Consider the following 17,310-nt stretch of genomic DNA (forward strand, 5'->3'; position numbering starts at 1 on the left):
TTTGTTTTGTTGTTGAATATCAATATGTAAATTGCATTTAAGTGTTTAGGAAAACCTATATAATGAAGCTTATAATTATGTTGGCAAAAACATATTTTCGGCCACTTACGTCGTCATCAAAACGACACCAAGTCTGTTACGTTATGCTAAATATGTAAATGATTTGTACTATTTGATGAAACTATATCGTGGCCTTACTGCTATTGGTGTATTTGATAAATATTCGCAGCGAGAACGGACTTTTGTTTTCTTTTCCCGTGGGGTAGTTTTTTTTCATCATAAAGCGTTTGATGCTTGCTTTAGTTGTTTCTTTTTTCGTGTGCTTTAATGTGTAATTGTATAGAGTAAAAAAATATATAATTTGATATTATTTTGGTGAATATATTACTAATATTAAGAACATAACTTTAGATGAATAGTAAATATTTAATGTAAGTATATATTTGTAAAATATATAAATTTATCACGGTATAATCAGAAAAATGAAAGTCTATCAGCGTCAATTTGTGTTGTGTCACATTCAGATCATTCAATAGATTACAACCAAAATATACAATATATATTAATAAATACTGTGTAATTTGTTCAATTACGCAAAGATTATCATATAGTGATTTACATTAAATGAATAAATAAAAAGAGAAAAGTGTTTTTAAAATGTTTTTAACTAATCGAAAGAATTGGCGGGTACTTGATGTTTGTTAGGTTAAAAATTATTGTTTATTGATGGTATGTAATATATTACGTTTTTAGTATAATATATTATTAAAATGACAACAATCAAAGGAGATTCTCCTACAGAGGAGATACCAACAGGGAATCCGGAAGAGTTAACCAAACATCCTACTGCTTTGAAAGGTACTTTAATTAATTATTACCAAAATTTTATTTTAATTGTAATATTTACGTGGATCTTACGATAATATTTTATTACAGAAGCGCGTGAAAAAATGGCTACTCTTGATATATTTGTATGTGGCCAATGCCATACAGCATTTCATTTTATTGAAGAATTTAAAAACCATAAAAATGCCAATAACTGTACTGGTAAATCTCTAGTAAGAGATAGTGTAAGTTTATATTTCATGTGTATATGTATATACAAATCAACAATTTGACTCTTAAAATTATATTATTATGGCTGTGAATTAATGGAATACTTTTTAAAAAATTAATATAGTATATAGTATTATTTAAAAAAATAAAATATTAACTATATGAAAATTAAATTCTGATATTTTTTTTTATTTCAATTTTAGTAGATATATTTCATAGTGAATTCCTTTTTAACTGTATATCAACATTCACTCCTTTTTAATTGTATATCAACAATAGAGCAAAAATTATGCTCTATTTTAGGAGTAATGTTGTATCCCACCTATAGCATGGTAGTACACTCTGTACTTAATGTTAAAAAAAATCTACATATATCTCACTCATCTCCAAATTTTGGAGTCATTATATTTTAATGGTGATAGAACCCAAGCATAAGGAGCTCACATCTTCTTTAACAGAGTGAAGAAAATTATTCATGTCTGTGCAAACGGTTATGTTACTGTTTGCGCTGCTGCTCAATGCTGGCCTGAAATAAAATAGAATATAATTATGAATTGATATAAATTGTATTTAATATATTAACATTAAAAAAAAAGAAAAAAAAATAAAGTAAAAGAGAAAAAAATTAAAGACAAACTGATTTCAAATATACAAAAAAATATATTTTTGAAAATTTAAAATGTTATTAATCACCTATGTAAGAAAAATACTTTTTAGAAAACATAAAAAATTTAATTGTTTCCAAAAGGCGTGGGTTCAAATCCCGCTGTTCAAATATTTATGTTTTTTAAAATGTATGAAATACTATATTGAAAAAATTTCAATGGAAAAACATGAAAATCTTTGTTATGATTATAATGATATATATTTTCTTAATTTCAGAACGAAAGTAAAGCACATGTGTGGGCTTTTTTTTTATGGAAGTGCTCTTCCATAAGAGACGGAGCAACATCTAATGCAGATAACAGTTGGAAGATGTATCAGCAGTGGCTCAGAATGCCGGAGACCCTGAAGATGGCTTGGATTACAGCCGGGTCCAATGTACAGTTTTTGTCTAAGTTTGCACATACTAAAGTAGTAAGTTTAATTTTTTTAGCTTCATGCTGTATGTCGAATATAGTAGGGAAGGCAGGGAACCTAGTGTTTGAACAATCCATTCCCCACTTGGGACATTGAGTGTTGAGCGACTGAACTAGATGATGCGCTTTGCGTTTTTACCAAAGCTAGGAAATAAAAATAACTAACCCCAAATGAGATGCCATTGCACCCCAATGGCATCAATTAAGTTTGATGATTTTATTTATAAAAAAAAAAAATAATACTTTAAACTGTTGTGAGAAAATGACATAGTGAACCCCTTTTCCTATGTAGTTAGAGCTTAAAACTGAAGATCAGTTGGTGCCAGTACAAACAGCAACACCTGAATTTAAAAGAAAAAGTAGACCTAGAAAAGTTGCTAGAGTGGTAAATATAATTTCAATTTAAAATATGTATATATAGTGAATTAACAAATATCATTGTTAGATTTTTTTTATTTCAAAGTAGAAATAAATATAATATATATTTTTGGTATTATTTACTTAAAAACGTCCAAGTGCTCTGACCAACTAAGACATATATCCTTTTCGAGCTATGTCGAAATTCTTATACACATGTTACAACTTATTTATTGTGTTTGGAATTTTCCAAACAGATGTGGGTTTTTTCTTCCCTAAGTGCGGAATAACACTTTAAAAATGTTAAAAGAAATAATGAATCCAACAGGATCTGTCTGTGGAGTCGGTCCACAACGCCCAAGAGCGCGTGCCGGCGGAGGAGTGCATCGCGCGCCGCTTAGAGCCCGAGGACGGCGCTGGCGCGGAGACGGGCGAGTACGTGGTCGAGAAGATACTGGCCAAACGTTGCAACCCGCGACGCAAGCACTACGAATACTTGCTCAAGTGGGAGGGCTATCCGCAGTTGGTGTTGTTTTAAATAGCGTTTTATGCTTTGGATAAGGTTTAATGATAATAGTTATAAAATCCAACTGCTTAATAAAACTTAAGGCTAGTTATGGCTCAGGGACACAACAAGGGTGCTACTGTAACAGGTTGTTGGTTTCCCACTCTATCAAATAAAATATTTAATATTTTCATTTACTTACTTACGCCCCGGTTACGATGCAAGGCACAACGTGGAGTTCTGCCACTGTACACGCAATATCTCCAGAATTCGGCGGAAAATGTGAAATCTTAACACTAAGTGTTCTCCGCATACCTTGTTATATACGGGATACACCTTGAAACTATACAAAAATATTATAAATATTACAGTGAGCAAAATACGTGGGAGCCAACAGAGAATATGAAAAATTGTGAGCATCTTCTAGAAGCGTTCGAGAAGCAGTTAGCGCGGCAGAAAGAGATAAAGGCGCTTCGCGCGCAGCAACAACAGCAGCATCCAGTGCAGGTAGAGTTTTAAGTTTTATTATTTTTTTTATTAGCTTCTCGCAACTGACTCTGGGGGAGTAGGAAATTAATTAAATTATTTATGATGTTTTTTTTTTGCTTGGACAAAATATGTAGATGACATGCAAGTCTCTATTAAGCGCCCATTTAGCGTTTACGTGTTAGTACAGTCTTCAAGGTATAAGCTATATTTTACATCTGTGTGAGAGTACATACTATAAATATAATTTCAATATTCAATTTCTTTGTTCTATTTATGAAAACTAATAGAAAAATAAAGGCACGGCCATTGCACAAGAATAGAATAATGTATGTGACCAAAAGAAGATAAACACAAGCAACTAAAAAGACGAGAATGAAAATTATGATTATGCAAGTCTGGCGAAGAATAAGTAATACATATTTTATGTTTTTTTTTTGATTGGTGACTAATAATAATTTTTATTCCAAAAAGTATTTAATTATAAAAGAAATGCCTGCAGTCATTTATAACATAAAAAATAACATAATCGTCAAATAATAATATATTTATTTTGGTTTAGGTTAAACAAATGAGTACTCCAGTGCCACAAGTTGTAAAGCAAATGGTAAAGAAGACTGAAAGTCCTGTATTGACACCAACTGGGTAAAAATAAAATATTTATCTTATATTTAAATTATACTGTATATACATTAAAACACAAATACTTACTTCCAGAGATTACCGCGTTTAAACAATCAATCATATTTCAGTCTTTATTATTTATTAGTATTATATATCTTTTATTAAATTATGCAGCTCATTTAAAACTTATTAATATATATTTTTTAACTATTGTCTGAATAGTCGTCTACAACGTAGAAGCAAAGCGCGCGCTCCGGACCAAGTGAAGGCGTGGTGCGACGCCGACTACGAGCCACGCGCTAAGCGCATCAAGCGCGACGACTTCTCCGATTCGGATTCTATGAGAGGTTTTCACTATTTTATATATGGTTTAGAACGTGGGTGATGGGGGAATCAACCCCCATAATGGGGAATGATTTATTTTCATTTCTTCACTTTGGTACGAAGACAAAAATTAAGAGAACGCACTTACCCTTTATATGCGGGACACAGAGTAAAACGAAACAAAGCTGATACAAGAAATATGGTTTTTGTTTCATTTACTTTGAATTTGAATGATTTTACTAATCTTACAAAAGCCTATTGTATGGATTATGCAATCATTATATTTTCCTTTCTTTAAAATTTTACCTATCATTTAAAACTAAATATGTAGATTTCTTTTGTTTTAAAATAAGTTTTTTTAATAATAAGCTATTTTGTTTTGTACAACCAATCTTTTCTTATATTCATATGTATCTGAAGGTATGTATTTTGCTTGAACTTGGATTTTCATTTTTTTAAATAAAAGACTGTTTAATGACAATAATTTATTAATTAAAAAGTATACAATTTTGCTAAGGTTAGATAACTGGGAGAACCAAACATCTTAAAATTTTACATAATTATATTATTGGACAAATAAATAAAATATTAAATGCTTATGTTTATTTTTTAATAATCTTTTACAGAAAAGAAAATAATGACTGGACAAACTTCACCAAAGTCAAACATTGATCCTGAACTAGTGAAGTCCTTGGGACTAGGCGGCAAGGGCATGCCAAATATAAAGGGGGTTATTGAAGTTAATTCAAAACACATGCCTAATCTAACTACAGGTAAATAATTGAAATACTAAGAGATAATTTTGATTTTTATGTCTGAGCTTTATTCAGCATACATATAAAGTAAAACTATTTTATTTATTAGCATGCTCATACGTTATTCACTTTTTTGTAGGTGTTTATATAATGTCAAAGAGCTCTGGAATAATGAAAATAGATTTACCTGGAAAATTGGGTCCAGGCTTGAAAATTGATCAAGAAGTCATTAGGAAGCAAATAATGGCTGCCAAACAGGTACTATATTTTATATACTTTGAAATATATTATAGTAAAAGATGTTGTGATATTGCAGTAGTAAATATTTATTTTTATTTTATATAAAATAAAAATGTAATAATCGATTATTTTATAATAATATATTTATTATGGTTTAGGTTAAACAAATAAGTACTCCAGTGCCCCAAGTTGTAAAGCAAATGGTAAAGAAGACTGAAAATCCTGCATTGACACCAACTGGGTAAGAATAAATTATTTATCTTATATTGAATTTAAATTATACTGTATATACATTAAAACACTAATACTTCCAGAGATTAGCTCGTTTAAAAAATAAAACATTCGGTCTTTATTATTTATTAGTATTATAGATCTTTTATTAAATTATACAGCTCATTTAAAACTTATTAATATATATTTTTTAATTATTGTCTGAATAGTCGTCTACAACGTAGAAGCAAAGCGCGCGCTCTGGACCAAGTGAAGGCGTGGTGCGACGCCGACGACGAGCCAGGCGCTAAGCGCATCAAGCGCGACGACGACTTCTCCGATTCGGATTCTATGAGAGGTTTTCACAATTTATATATGGTTTATCATATAAAACTAAACATGTAAGTTTCTTTTGTTTTAAGATAAGTTTTTTATATACTAATAAGCTATACTGTGTTGTACAACCAATCTTTTCTTATCTTAGCAGCCAGCAAAAGTGATTTATACGTATTTGAATGTATGTATTTTGCTTGAACTTGGATTTTCATTTTTTTTTAATTAAAAGACAGCCTTTTTTTAATGACAATAATGATATAAATAATTATTTATTAATTACAAACTATGCAACTTTGCTAAGGTTAGATAACTGGGAGAACCAAATATCTTAAAATTTTACATAATTATATTATTGGACAAATAAATAAAATATTAAATGCGTATGTTTATTTTTCAATAATTGTTTACAGAGAAGAAAATAATGACTGGACAAACTTCACCAAAGTCAAACATTGATCCTGAACTAGTGAAGTCCTTGGGACTAGGCGGCAAGGGCATGCCAAATATAAACGGGGTTATTGAAGTTAATTCAAAACACATGCCTAATCTAACTACAGGTAAATAATTGAAATACTAAGAGATAATTTTGATTTTTATGTCTGAGCTTTATTCAGCATACATATAAAGTAAAACTATTTTATTTATTAGCATGCTCATATGTTATTCACTTTTTTGTAGGTGTTTATATAATATCAAAGAGCTCTGGAATAACGAAAATAGATTTACCCGGAAAATTGGGTCCAGGCTTGAAAATTGATCAAGAAGCTATTAGGAAGCAAATAATGGCTGCCCAACAGGTACTATATTATGTACTTTGAAATACATTATAGTAAAAGATGTTGTGAACATAAACATTTATTTTATATAAAATAATAAAAATGTAATTATCGGTTATTTTACAGAAAAAAAAGGAAGAGGCCAAAAAGACTAATACAACTATACCTGCTCCCTCACAAGTAAATTCCATTATCTACTATATTTTCGAAATATTTTTACAACTAAATAGCTAGGGAGAAAAATACACTTTTACATTGAGATGTTTCCATTGTAAAAAAATTCCGTCTTCTTTGATCTTTTTTATGTTTCCTCAATTATTTTTTTACTTTAGCGTGGAAAGACACTTAAAATAATTTACATTAATTTATTATTTATGTAGATAAGAAAAACATATGTCAACAAAAACAAAAGTGTGTCAGGATGTCAACAGGTAACGGAGAAAGCTATAATTACTCCTTTAGGCCAGAAGATAATACAACGCACCAAACAGCGGCCATTCGGCGCCACCGATAAGAATTCCCCTGTTAATATATTGAACAGGACACTAGCGCAGGTTAATTAAATGCCTTAAACATATTATGTTTGTTTTTAAAAATTTTATCTCTTTATTTTAAAAAAGTAGATTTTTGCTTTTTTTGCATAGCAAGTTAGGTAGACCCAGTGGCGTAGCTAGGGTATGTGCTGCCCGGTGCGGCTTAGGGGACTTGATGCCCTTTAAAATGGTCTAAAAAAAATGTGTCTTCTACGCTCACGTAGATCAAGTGTCAGACACTAAAATGTGACATTGGCTACCTTTCAAAAAAAAATCGTCGACTTTGATGCCCCTTTCCTTTTGATGCCCAGTGCGACCGCACCGCTCGCACCCCCCTAGCTACGCCACTGGGTAGACCTTAGAGACCTTTCACTGTATTAAGTCTATACAATGATATAGGAATTATGAAACAAATTATTGAACTACTCGGTAAATAAGTTATGCTAATTTAAAAATAAAGAAAATGAGAAAGTGCTTATTAGAGAAATTCTTACAGAATTTTTGCCAGTTTAAAATTAAATCAAATCAAATCAAAAACACATTATTGCACAAAGATAATACATAAAAAATGAGAAGAGAAAAATCCCATGGACTCACTGTTGCAAGGTGAGGAGACTGTCTGGGCCTTGCAACACAGGTTTAACTCATTAAATCTTTAAATGCGCGCTATGATTCACCTTCACTTCTTCTGTTTGAGCTCCTCTCTCTACTGAGTACCGACACTATTCGATACGAAGGCATCAATAGTAGACCTAGTGCTGCTTCTAGCGCGGCGACACGCGCGGTCGAGGGCAGGGCTACTCCGTGTCCACCGCCGCCGGGAACATCGTGCGAATATTCAAGGAGCCTGTAGCTAATGAGCTTAATAAGGTGAGTCATCTTATTAGTTTTTATGCTATGGTTAAAAATTTGGGCGGTGCGTCGAGAACGGGGTGTTTTGACACTAGGCTCCGCTCCCTTTGGTATACGCGAGAAAAAAATATACTATTTAAAAATATATTTAAACATATACGCATATGTACTTACGTGGCAGTGGGAGGCGTCGTCGAAGTCGTCAGACGGCGTGGAGGACCCGTTCCCGCGAGAGCTGGGCCCGCTGCCGTCGCCCAGCCCCAACCGCGAGCTCACGCTGTGCCCGCAGTCGGGGCGTCTCCTGGCGCGCGCTGAGGGCGAGCCCACGCTGCCGCCCACGCCGCCACACACGCCGCCGCCGCCCGCAACGCCGCCGCCCGACAACACGCACGCCGTCATGCACATGAAGGTACACCTTATTTTATTTTTATTCTAACACACGATACTAAAAAAAATGGAGGTAATTGTGAAAAATAAATAATATAATGCTTATGAAAACTAAATAAAGAAAAACAAATGTTAAAACTTGCTAAGAGTTTGGAATAATTATAGTGTATTAATATATAAGGTAATGTAAAAAGAATGGTTATTCTTAATAATATATTTTTATAATATGTCTGTCTAACAGGTTGAAATTTCACCCGGAGGTACGACAGGCGTGTTAGTGCCAGCAGATGGAGCACGACCTTCTCTACCAGTACTTACAGACGAAGATGGGGTAAATTCTAACTAAGAAATTCTATTAATTATATAAAAGAAAGATTTTTTGTCCAATAACCAGTTGTGTAAAATTTTTTGGTCTTTAATTATTACTTCAGAATTCACTTTTTAGTTTTTAACTGTATGTGCATACTTTTATGCCAGTTTAAAGGTAATAAATATATGAACACTAGCAACCGCCAGCGGCTTCGCGATTACTTATTTAATATACTGAATTGCTTAACTTGGGCACCATATTAACGGAATTATAATAAGCGTATAATTTTTAATGGTTTAAAAAAATGCGACCTATATTACTATTTCAGATCGGTTCGTTTTTTTTCTTAGAGCGCTTTGCAATATGGTAACAAATTTTTTTTTTTTACTTTAATCATATGTTAAAAAAGAATATAAGTACTAATTTGAATTATTCAAGCCTTTACAAATGCGTAAACAAATTTAAAGATTAAATAACTGGATTTGATAAGGATTCATTCCTAATAGAGCTCTATTAAGAAAATTCACAAAAAAATTATAAGTGCCCTTATTATTGCTCAAGTGGAGATCGGGAGCAGATCTCACTTTTTTAACCTTTTATTATACCTATGTGTAAATACATTATATAGTTAATTTATGTTATAACTTATATCCCAAAAAACACACCAAAACCAAACGGTCAAAAAAATCTCGTATCAAAATTCATGTCAAAATCCCGTCTTAGACTGGGATCCGGCCGTTGAATCCTGCATATACGAGTTTTCTTAATTAAACCTATATTAATGAATAATACATGATTAGTAGAACAGATTACACCTGGGTTGCCTGGAAGAATCCTGCCGCAATCACCTTTGATTACATTTTTTCGTAACTCGTTTTTGGAGAAAATTGCACCAATACGTTTTTTATATGAATCGCACATCATTTGAAAGATAATCTCATAAGGAATTGGAAAATTAAGGGTTGCCAGCTCTCAGTCTGCCGCAAGTCTAGGGTTGCCTGGTTTAAACATGTCACTAAATGTTAATAATTTGCACTCATGTGTTTTTTTAATGAATTATATATCAAATTAAAGCTTATTTTTTTCTGAACACTATAAAACAGGGTTGCCTGGAAAATTCCTGCCGCAAACAGGGGTTGCCAGCGTTTGAAATATTTTATTCCGGTTCCGTTTGACTATGAGAATAGACGATGAAATGCGCGGTCTGCCTTATGTTTTAAAGTAAAATATTATATAATAGAAGGTCAATCTTAAAATCAATGTTTATTCTAATTGTTCACCTGTTAAATGATGATTTTAATCATATTAAGTACACGCAGAAAACTATTTAAAGATCATGGGGCAGAAGACATCATCCTTATTTTTAAAGTAAAATAATGAATCTATAATATTGAGTCTTTGCAAAATCTACTTTCTAAATACTAATATTTATTTATTAATTTAAATTACCAATTTGAAACAATTAAATTATCTAGTTAAATAAATGTTTACAAATATTGATCTACTATAAACTATTAATATATATACATATACATCATGTTCCCTTAATATAATGAAGGGTGACCATTATTGCGGATATTTTTTTTATTAATTATATTGAAAAATACATTTCAATGAACTCTCTCTCTCTCTCTATCTTCGTCCTCTACTTGTTTGATTTGACAAGGCTTGCCGCAATTTTTTTATTCTCACGCAATTTTTAATAATTTGCATAGGAAAAAAATATATATAATAGTATTATAATAAATAAAACTAAGTTAGCAAAATAAATTCGAAGAAAATCCGACAGTAATGCCGACTAATAAACGCTATTTACGGTTTATGACCAAGAGTCGGCAAATATCAATTAGTTGGCTATTTTTTACTATAGATAAACATTTTGCGGCGCGATACAAAGCAAACCAAATGCAATAAAATTATTTTCGAAGATGTATTGTTTCTAAATGCAATGAAAGTGCAGATGGGCAAATGAGTTGTTTTTGAGCATATTACTTAGTTACTTACCTTTCGTTTTGAAGTAAAGACGTTTTTACTTGACAAAAATTAAGATGTGTTTTTTGTGCGGCAGGAGTGAAAATGTGATAGAATTTAACAAGGAATCTCTTCAAAAGTGTAAAATTATGTTATTGTTTCGCCAAAAAATGAATTTTAAATACAGTGACATTTTTTTAAATAATGACACAATCAATGCACAGTTATCATTTATAGTATTACAAAAAGTTCATTGTTTTAAAACAAAAATATAAAGAAGTATTTTTTAATTATTTTCTAATGCAAAACGTAAGTATACTTTAATATTTAATATTATATAGTTTAATAAAATGTAGACAATTGTGGCCGTGGGAGTTGCCTTAGTTTTGATTATACTAAGTTAGGGACGTTAGTGAGTGATTACGCTTAATTATAATTATAAGAACAATTCTTTCAGACCTAAATACCTTAAAAACTATCAGCATAGACGGAGAAGTTCTTGCTAGCGACATTTTTTTATCTATATTTTTTAATAGTTTTTATTAGTTGAATAGTTTTCATTTACTTTGCAAAAACGTAAATATTCGTACCAAAAAGATGGGCGCCATAGTTCTTTCTACGGATACGGACGGCGTTGTCAAATCAAACAAGCAGAGGGCGAAGAGAGAGAGAGATTGTTTATTGAAATGTAATTTTCCACATTTTCTTAATTAATAAAAAAAATATCCGCGATAATTGTCACCTCTCATTATATTAAGGAAACATGTTGTAATTAATACCTTATAGTAGATCGATATTTGTAAACATTTACTTAATTAGATAATTTAGTTGTTTTAAAAGGGTTATTTAACTAAATATTATTATTTATAAAATAAATTTTGCGAAGACTCAATATTATGGATTATTGTTTTACTTGAAAAATAAGAATGATTTCATCTTTAAATAGTTTTCTGCGTGTACTTAATATGATTAAAATCATCATTTAACAGGTGAACAATTAGAATAAACATTGATTTTAAGATTGACCTTCTATGATATAATATTTTACTTTAAAACATAAGGCAGACCGCGCATTTCATCGTCTATTCTCATAGTCAAACGGAACCGGAATAAAATATTTCAAACGCTGGCAACCCCTGTTTGCGGCAGGAATTTTCCAGGCAACCCTGTTTTATAGTGTTCAGAAAAAAATAAGCTTTAATTTGATATATAATTCATTAAAAAAACACATGAGTGCAAATTATTAACATTTAGTGACATGTTTAAACCAGGCAACCCTAGACTTGCGGCAGACTGAGAGCTGGCAACCCTTAATTTTCCAATTCCTTATAGGATTATCTTTCAAATGATGTGCGATTCATATAAAAAACGTATTGGTGCAATTTTCTCCAAAAACGAGTTACGAAAAAATGTAATTAAAGGTGATTGCGGCAGGATTCTTCCAGGCAACCCAGGTGTAATCTGTTCTACTAATCATGTATTATTCATTAATATAGGTTTAATTAAGAAAACTCGTATATGCAGGATTCAACGGCCGGATCCCAGGGTATCTAGGGTAGCACGTAGATCCTAAAAAAATGTATGCAAGATTTCGTGATGAGGGACCTTTCGAGTTTATAATGTCATGCTTCAGGAGAATCGACATCGGGTACTTAGTGTTAAGACAATCCTTTCCCCTCTTTCGGACAAATTCGGCATTGCATGTTGAATGGCGGAAGTCAACGCTGGGCTTTTGTCTTGGTGCCAGAACGAAAAAATTGTAATAAATAATAAATAATTCCTTCGAGTGGGGCTAGAACCCAAGTGGAGATCGAGCCCACAACCGTCGCGTTACAGTCACACCCTTGTGACCCTGTGCCACGATGGCCTCCGTTACTTGTCATTCAATTCAAAATTCAAAATATTCTTTATTCAAATAGACTATTATAAGCACTTTTCAATCGTCGAATGAACATTTGAACAAAAAGCTACCACCAGTTTGGAAGGCGTAACGCTCGTGCAAAATTTGAGACACCTGGCACTTGTAATAACGAAATTTGATATAAACTTTTAATCCCAAAAGCACACATTTAGAGGTTGAATGAAGCAAGATCAAATCTTAATTAGTACCTACGTCCTAAAAAGTATCCCTGTACAAAATTTGAGACTTCTAGCACTTGCAGTAACGAAGTTTCATACAAACTATCAACCCCGAAATCAACCCCTTAGGAGTCGAATATTGCAAATTCCCGTCTTAGCGAGCACCTACGTTATATAAATTACCTCCGTGCAAAATTTGAGACCTTTAGCTCTGGTAGATTTCGTGAAGAGTGAGTGACCTTTCGATTTTATATATATAGATGAGTGACTTATTCTAAATATGCAAAACAGCAGCCATCATGATATGACGCTTTATGGTTTTGTAGAGAAAGTACACACCGGTTAATGCAACCTTTCTTTATAGATTTTTATCTATTACCCATATCAGTGTATTTCTTTACAAAACCAACTGACGTCACAGCAGAGCAGGATATCATCATAGATTTTTAAAATATATATATTGATTTAAATGAATTTTTACAGTAATTATGGATTGGAAAAAAATTGTAGTATAAAGTATAAAGATCTTAGAGGGTCGAATTATTACACATTTTTTCCAATTGGATGTAAATACTATTGAAGTTTAAAAAACAAAAATTCACAGAAGGCAGTAGAAATGGAGGGAGATGCGGTGAAACAGCTCCTGGAGGAGGGTGTGGGGGTGGACGAGGGGGAGGAGGTCGGCCTTCTGCACGCCGGTCAACCACCCTTCATGATACGGGGCGAGGATGGTTTGCTTTACCAAGTTAGTATATTACATAGTGTTTTTGGATTCACGATGTATTTTGCCTTTAGCAGGGCAGGTTGAGCCTGAGGTCGTTTTGTGTTTACTTACTTGTCTGTTATTCTCAACAGAATTTCGCGTCGCCGTTCATAGCTCCCTGTAGAACTCACATTATTGATATTTTTTGTAGTTTCATAATTCTATAATGACTATAATACCCCAATTTAATGTTTTGATTTAAACCAGGTGTCAGTTGAGAACGAAGCTGGTCAGTTGCTAGTAGCAGATGAGCGCGAGGAGGGTGCAGTAGAGGGCGTCGAGGGCACCGTGGAGGGGGAGAGCGAGGGCGTCATGTACGTCACTACAGAGGATGGACAGGTGATTAATTGTTTTCAGTTGTTTTCTTTACGCTTTATTCCTTATATAGCAGGGTTGGCACAGAGATCATACACTCAATTCCCTTTTAATACAATACTACGTTTATATCTATATATAAACGGAACTCGACACTCCAGGAAAATAAAAGCCCCAAATTGGTGAGCCCTAAATGAGGAGCGAACCCACAACCATTGTGACGTGAATTAGAAGTTGTCTCAATAAGTCACAATTAATGTGTCATACCAGTTTGTTATGCATAAACCAGTATTATGTGTATGAGTTCACGCACATTCGGTCTCACAATAAAGATTGGGAAGTAGTTAATAATAAAACATGATATTCATGTGACATATTTCATAATAGGTTCTTTAAAGCTTACAGTATTGAATTTTCTTTGCAGACATTACTAGTTACCACGAAAGATGTCAATTTCACTGTTCAAGGCGTGGAAGGTGAGGTCGAGGGAGAGTCCGATGGAGTCACCTATGTCACGAGAGAAGACACTATTTCAAATATAGTAAGATATGCAATCATAGTTAGTAAATATGTAGTTCTTCCATCTATATTGACAACATTGACATTGACTTTTTAAAAAAGGGCTATGTAATAGTTTAAGCATATGAAAGTTTTAAAATGTGCAATTGTTATAACTTACTTATGTAATAATCATCTTTAGTTAGCCTGTCGTTAATGACGACAGGTTACAGGCGTTGCAGAGTTTGCAGGCGAATTTAATTTTTTATGGTATAAAAATAATATTTTTTTATAGTGCGCTTAGTTTTGCGCGCAAACCAAACAATAGACAGGACTTAGGATTGATCTGAGATACTTTTCAAAGATGAATGTAATACCTTATTCAATTTACATGTCTTGAGATCTTCACAAATCAAGAAACAAAAAATTAATAGTTTCATAACAATTTATAGCTTACTTTTCTCTTTTAATTCTTTTGTATGGTATACAATAAAGAGTTGTTTATTATTATTATTTTTAAATTTCCTCGAAGACGAAAGTCATGAAAAACTAAGGGTGTATGCCAAGCTTTGAAATAAAACAAAAATAGAGACTTTGTGTAATTTTTTTTATGTAATGTACTAATTCAGGTTGCAGGGTATAATATTCGAAAAATTTTTAAAGTTTTCAGTAAAAGTGTAAAAAGTGATACTTGAAGTGTATTGCTATTATTATTAATAACAATTGCAGGCCGATCTAACAATAGACCAGGCGCAGCTCACGCAGCCGATGCCGGGCGGCGAGGCGGGTGGCCTGCAGCAGGTTGTCGTACAGGTGAAGGACAAGCACGGAGGTGAAGCCACGCAGGTCGTCGGCCAGCTGGTGCAGGCTGATTTACCTTCACCAGGTAATCAATAGGCTATTTGGTGACATTTCTAAAAAATAAATTTCAGTCAGCTTATTAGAAGATAGCATAAAAAACATAATTCACCTAATTCATAATTTATTTTCACTAAGGCCAGTCGTGGCGCAGGGCCACAAGTGTGTGATTGTAAACGCAACTGGCTGTGGGTTTGATTTAATGGGAACTGGCGATTGACTCGAGAAATTATTTATATTTTCATTTCTTTGCTTTGGTGTCGAGCCTAAGCGCGGCGTTGCGTCCCGCCACTCCACATGCAATGACTTCAGAATTCGGCGGAAAATTGTAGATTCTCTCTGCCTACAGTGCTGTATGCGAGATACAGCGTGAAGTTGAAGTTATTCCTACTGCAACCCTCGGGATGTAGTGTGACTTATGATGGTTGTGGGTTCATTTTTAACTTGCTCTGATAAGACATTGCGACATTCAGTTCACTCATTTCTCAGTGTCATTTTGGGCGGAAAATGGAGAACGACTGAACGACGACTGACTGACTATCCTGACTGATAAAGTGTGAAGCTAAAAAATATTCTTAATTATTTTACTTACATAAGTAATCATGTTTAGGTGGTACTCGGCGCGTGGTGCTTCTATTACCAGATGGCTGCTTCTCAATGGTGGAACTTGACAAAGAACAATATAAATCAATCATAGAGGCGCAAGAATGATCCAGTGAATGTGCCCTAAAAGAACAGATTTTTTTGCATGTACTCTAAAGTTGTTATATATTAAATTTTTTAATTTATATTATAAACCAACAAACAACTACAAAGAAGAAATTAATATGCGTTTTTAATGTAATAACCAATATGTTTTGTCAAGATCACGTATGTGTATCTTATCGACTCAGATGAGATCATTTTATTGATATTCCAAGGTTCAAAAAAAATTATGGATTATTTTTTTTTATACTCCATTTGTATACTTATTCACATCTTTGTAAATCCATTAAATTAAAGTTACATAAAATATTAAGTCAAGACTAGGTTTAGATAAATTGTTTCGTTGATGTTTCCTTTAAACATTACAACTAAATAAAGTTCTAGAAGTAATATTAAGATCGTAATTAATATTTCTTTGTTAGAATTAGATCAATTCACTAGTCTGTAAGGGCTACCTTTTATAAAAACAATATAAATATATTAAAATTCTATAAACATAGAATTTAGATAGAGATCTCAAAAGAGGAAACAACGCAGGAGCATCGTCCTCCTGACCTGAAAGTAATTGGTTATATCGTTATATATATTTGAAATATAGTAAAACATCTGACTGTAAACGCAGCGGTCGTAGGTTCAATTCCTACTTTAGGGAATAATACTCTATTCACTATGGCGTGAGACAAAATGGGGCGCTACTTCACTCTGTAACATTTTTAAAATTTAAATTAAAATATTCCTCATTAAAAAAAAACTTTAAAATTTCCTAATCTTTAATTAAAATGATAAATAATTTTTTTATGAATGTTGTAACTCCATGAACATGTATACAACCTTTTCTTGACGTGTTTACCTTTTATCTCATGCGTTTGTGAATAGAGTATAATTATTTTCATTCCTTCTCATTGATAACAAGACAGTGTTAGTATTAGAGTTGTGTTAGAATTTAAAACACCGACTCCGTGTTTTGTGCTTTTCGTGGAAAGAATGAAAATTATTCATTCTCCCGAATGAGAATCAACCCACAATCGTCACATGCAGTCAGAAACTGCGGCTGAGCTACGCCGGCATCGAAAATATAATTGCTTTTTCTTAAATTGTAAATATCCTCCATACGTGACGTGCTCATTTAACATTGTATATGATCAATATTTTTCTTACAGACAGTATGTTCTGAACTTAACGTGTTTAACGGTGATTTTTATTATGTCTACTTTATAATTTAAAGATTTATTTTATAAGAATGTTAAAATTAGTATTAAAATTCGTTTACAATAAAGAGTTTTTTATATTA

At 32.5% G+C, this 17,310-nt stretch overlaps 1 protein-coding gene across 11 annotated transcripts; it reads left to right on the forward strand.

Annotated features, from left to right (window-relative positions):
• Positions 1 to 49: 49 nt before the first annotated feature.
• LOC146527110 (uncharacterized) lies at positions 50 to 17,310 on the forward strand. Of its 11 annotated transcripts, XM_085205902.1 has the most exons (25): positions 50 to 431; positions 754 to 858; positions 937 to 1,070; positions 1,939 to 2,133; positions 2,428 to 2,520; positions 2,821 to 3,014; positions 3,369 to 3,504; positions 4,046 to 4,128; positions 4,330 to 4,454; positions 5,058 to 5,204; positions 5,326 to 5,444; positions 5,585 to 5,667; positions 5,867 to 5,994; positions 6,383 to 6,529; positions 6,651 to 6,769; positions 6,875 to 6,928; positions 7,129 to 7,302; positions 8,050 to 8,151; positions 8,315 to 8,542; positions 8,762 to 8,851; positions 13,485 to 13,625; positions 13,851 to 13,982; positions 14,383 to 14,499; positions 15,186 to 15,342; positions 15,925 to 17,310. In XM_085205902.1, exons 2-25 carry the CDS (start codon positions 771 to 773, stop codon positions 16,023 to 16,025), a joined length of 3,087 nt encoding a protein of 1,028 aa, XP_085062028.1. In that variant the 5' UTR covers positions 50 to 431; positions 754 to 770; the 3' UTR covers positions 16,026 to 17,310. The 11 variants fall into 11 exon arrangements, with proteins under 11 accessions (XP_085062028.1, XP_085062036.1, XP_085062030.1 ...); XM_085205904.1 differs by lacking the exon at positions 50 to 431 and having other exon boundaries at positions 466 to 858; positions 7,180 to 7,302; XM_085205906.1 differs by lacking the exon at positions 50 to 431 and having other exon boundaries at positions 466 to 858; positions 2,821 to 2,927.

The sequence above is a fragment of the Heliconius melpomene genome, chromosome 21 (genome assembly GCF_056956725.1).
Source record: "Heliconius melpomene rosina isolate 202511_hmr_F chromosome 21, ASM5695672v1, whole genome shotgun sequence".
Classification (NCBI taxonomy): Eukaryota; Metazoa; Arthropoda; class Insecta; order Lepidoptera; family Nymphalidae; genus Heliconius; species Heliconius melpomene.

Bases quoted from the DNA above. Each gene is read 5' to 3' on its own strand.
- LOC146527110 (XM_085205902.1), top strand. From the start codon at position 771: ATGACAACAATCAAAGGAGATTCTCCTACAGAGGAGATACCAACAGGG. The intron at 8,852-13,484 runs GTAAATTCTAAC...AAAAATTCACAG, and splicing joins TACTTACAGACGAAGATGGG to AAGGCAGTAGAAATGGAGGG. The intron at 13,626-13,850 runs GTTAGTATATTA...GATTTAAACCAG, and splicing joins AGGATGGTTTGCTTTACCAA to GTGTCAGTTGAGAACGAAGC.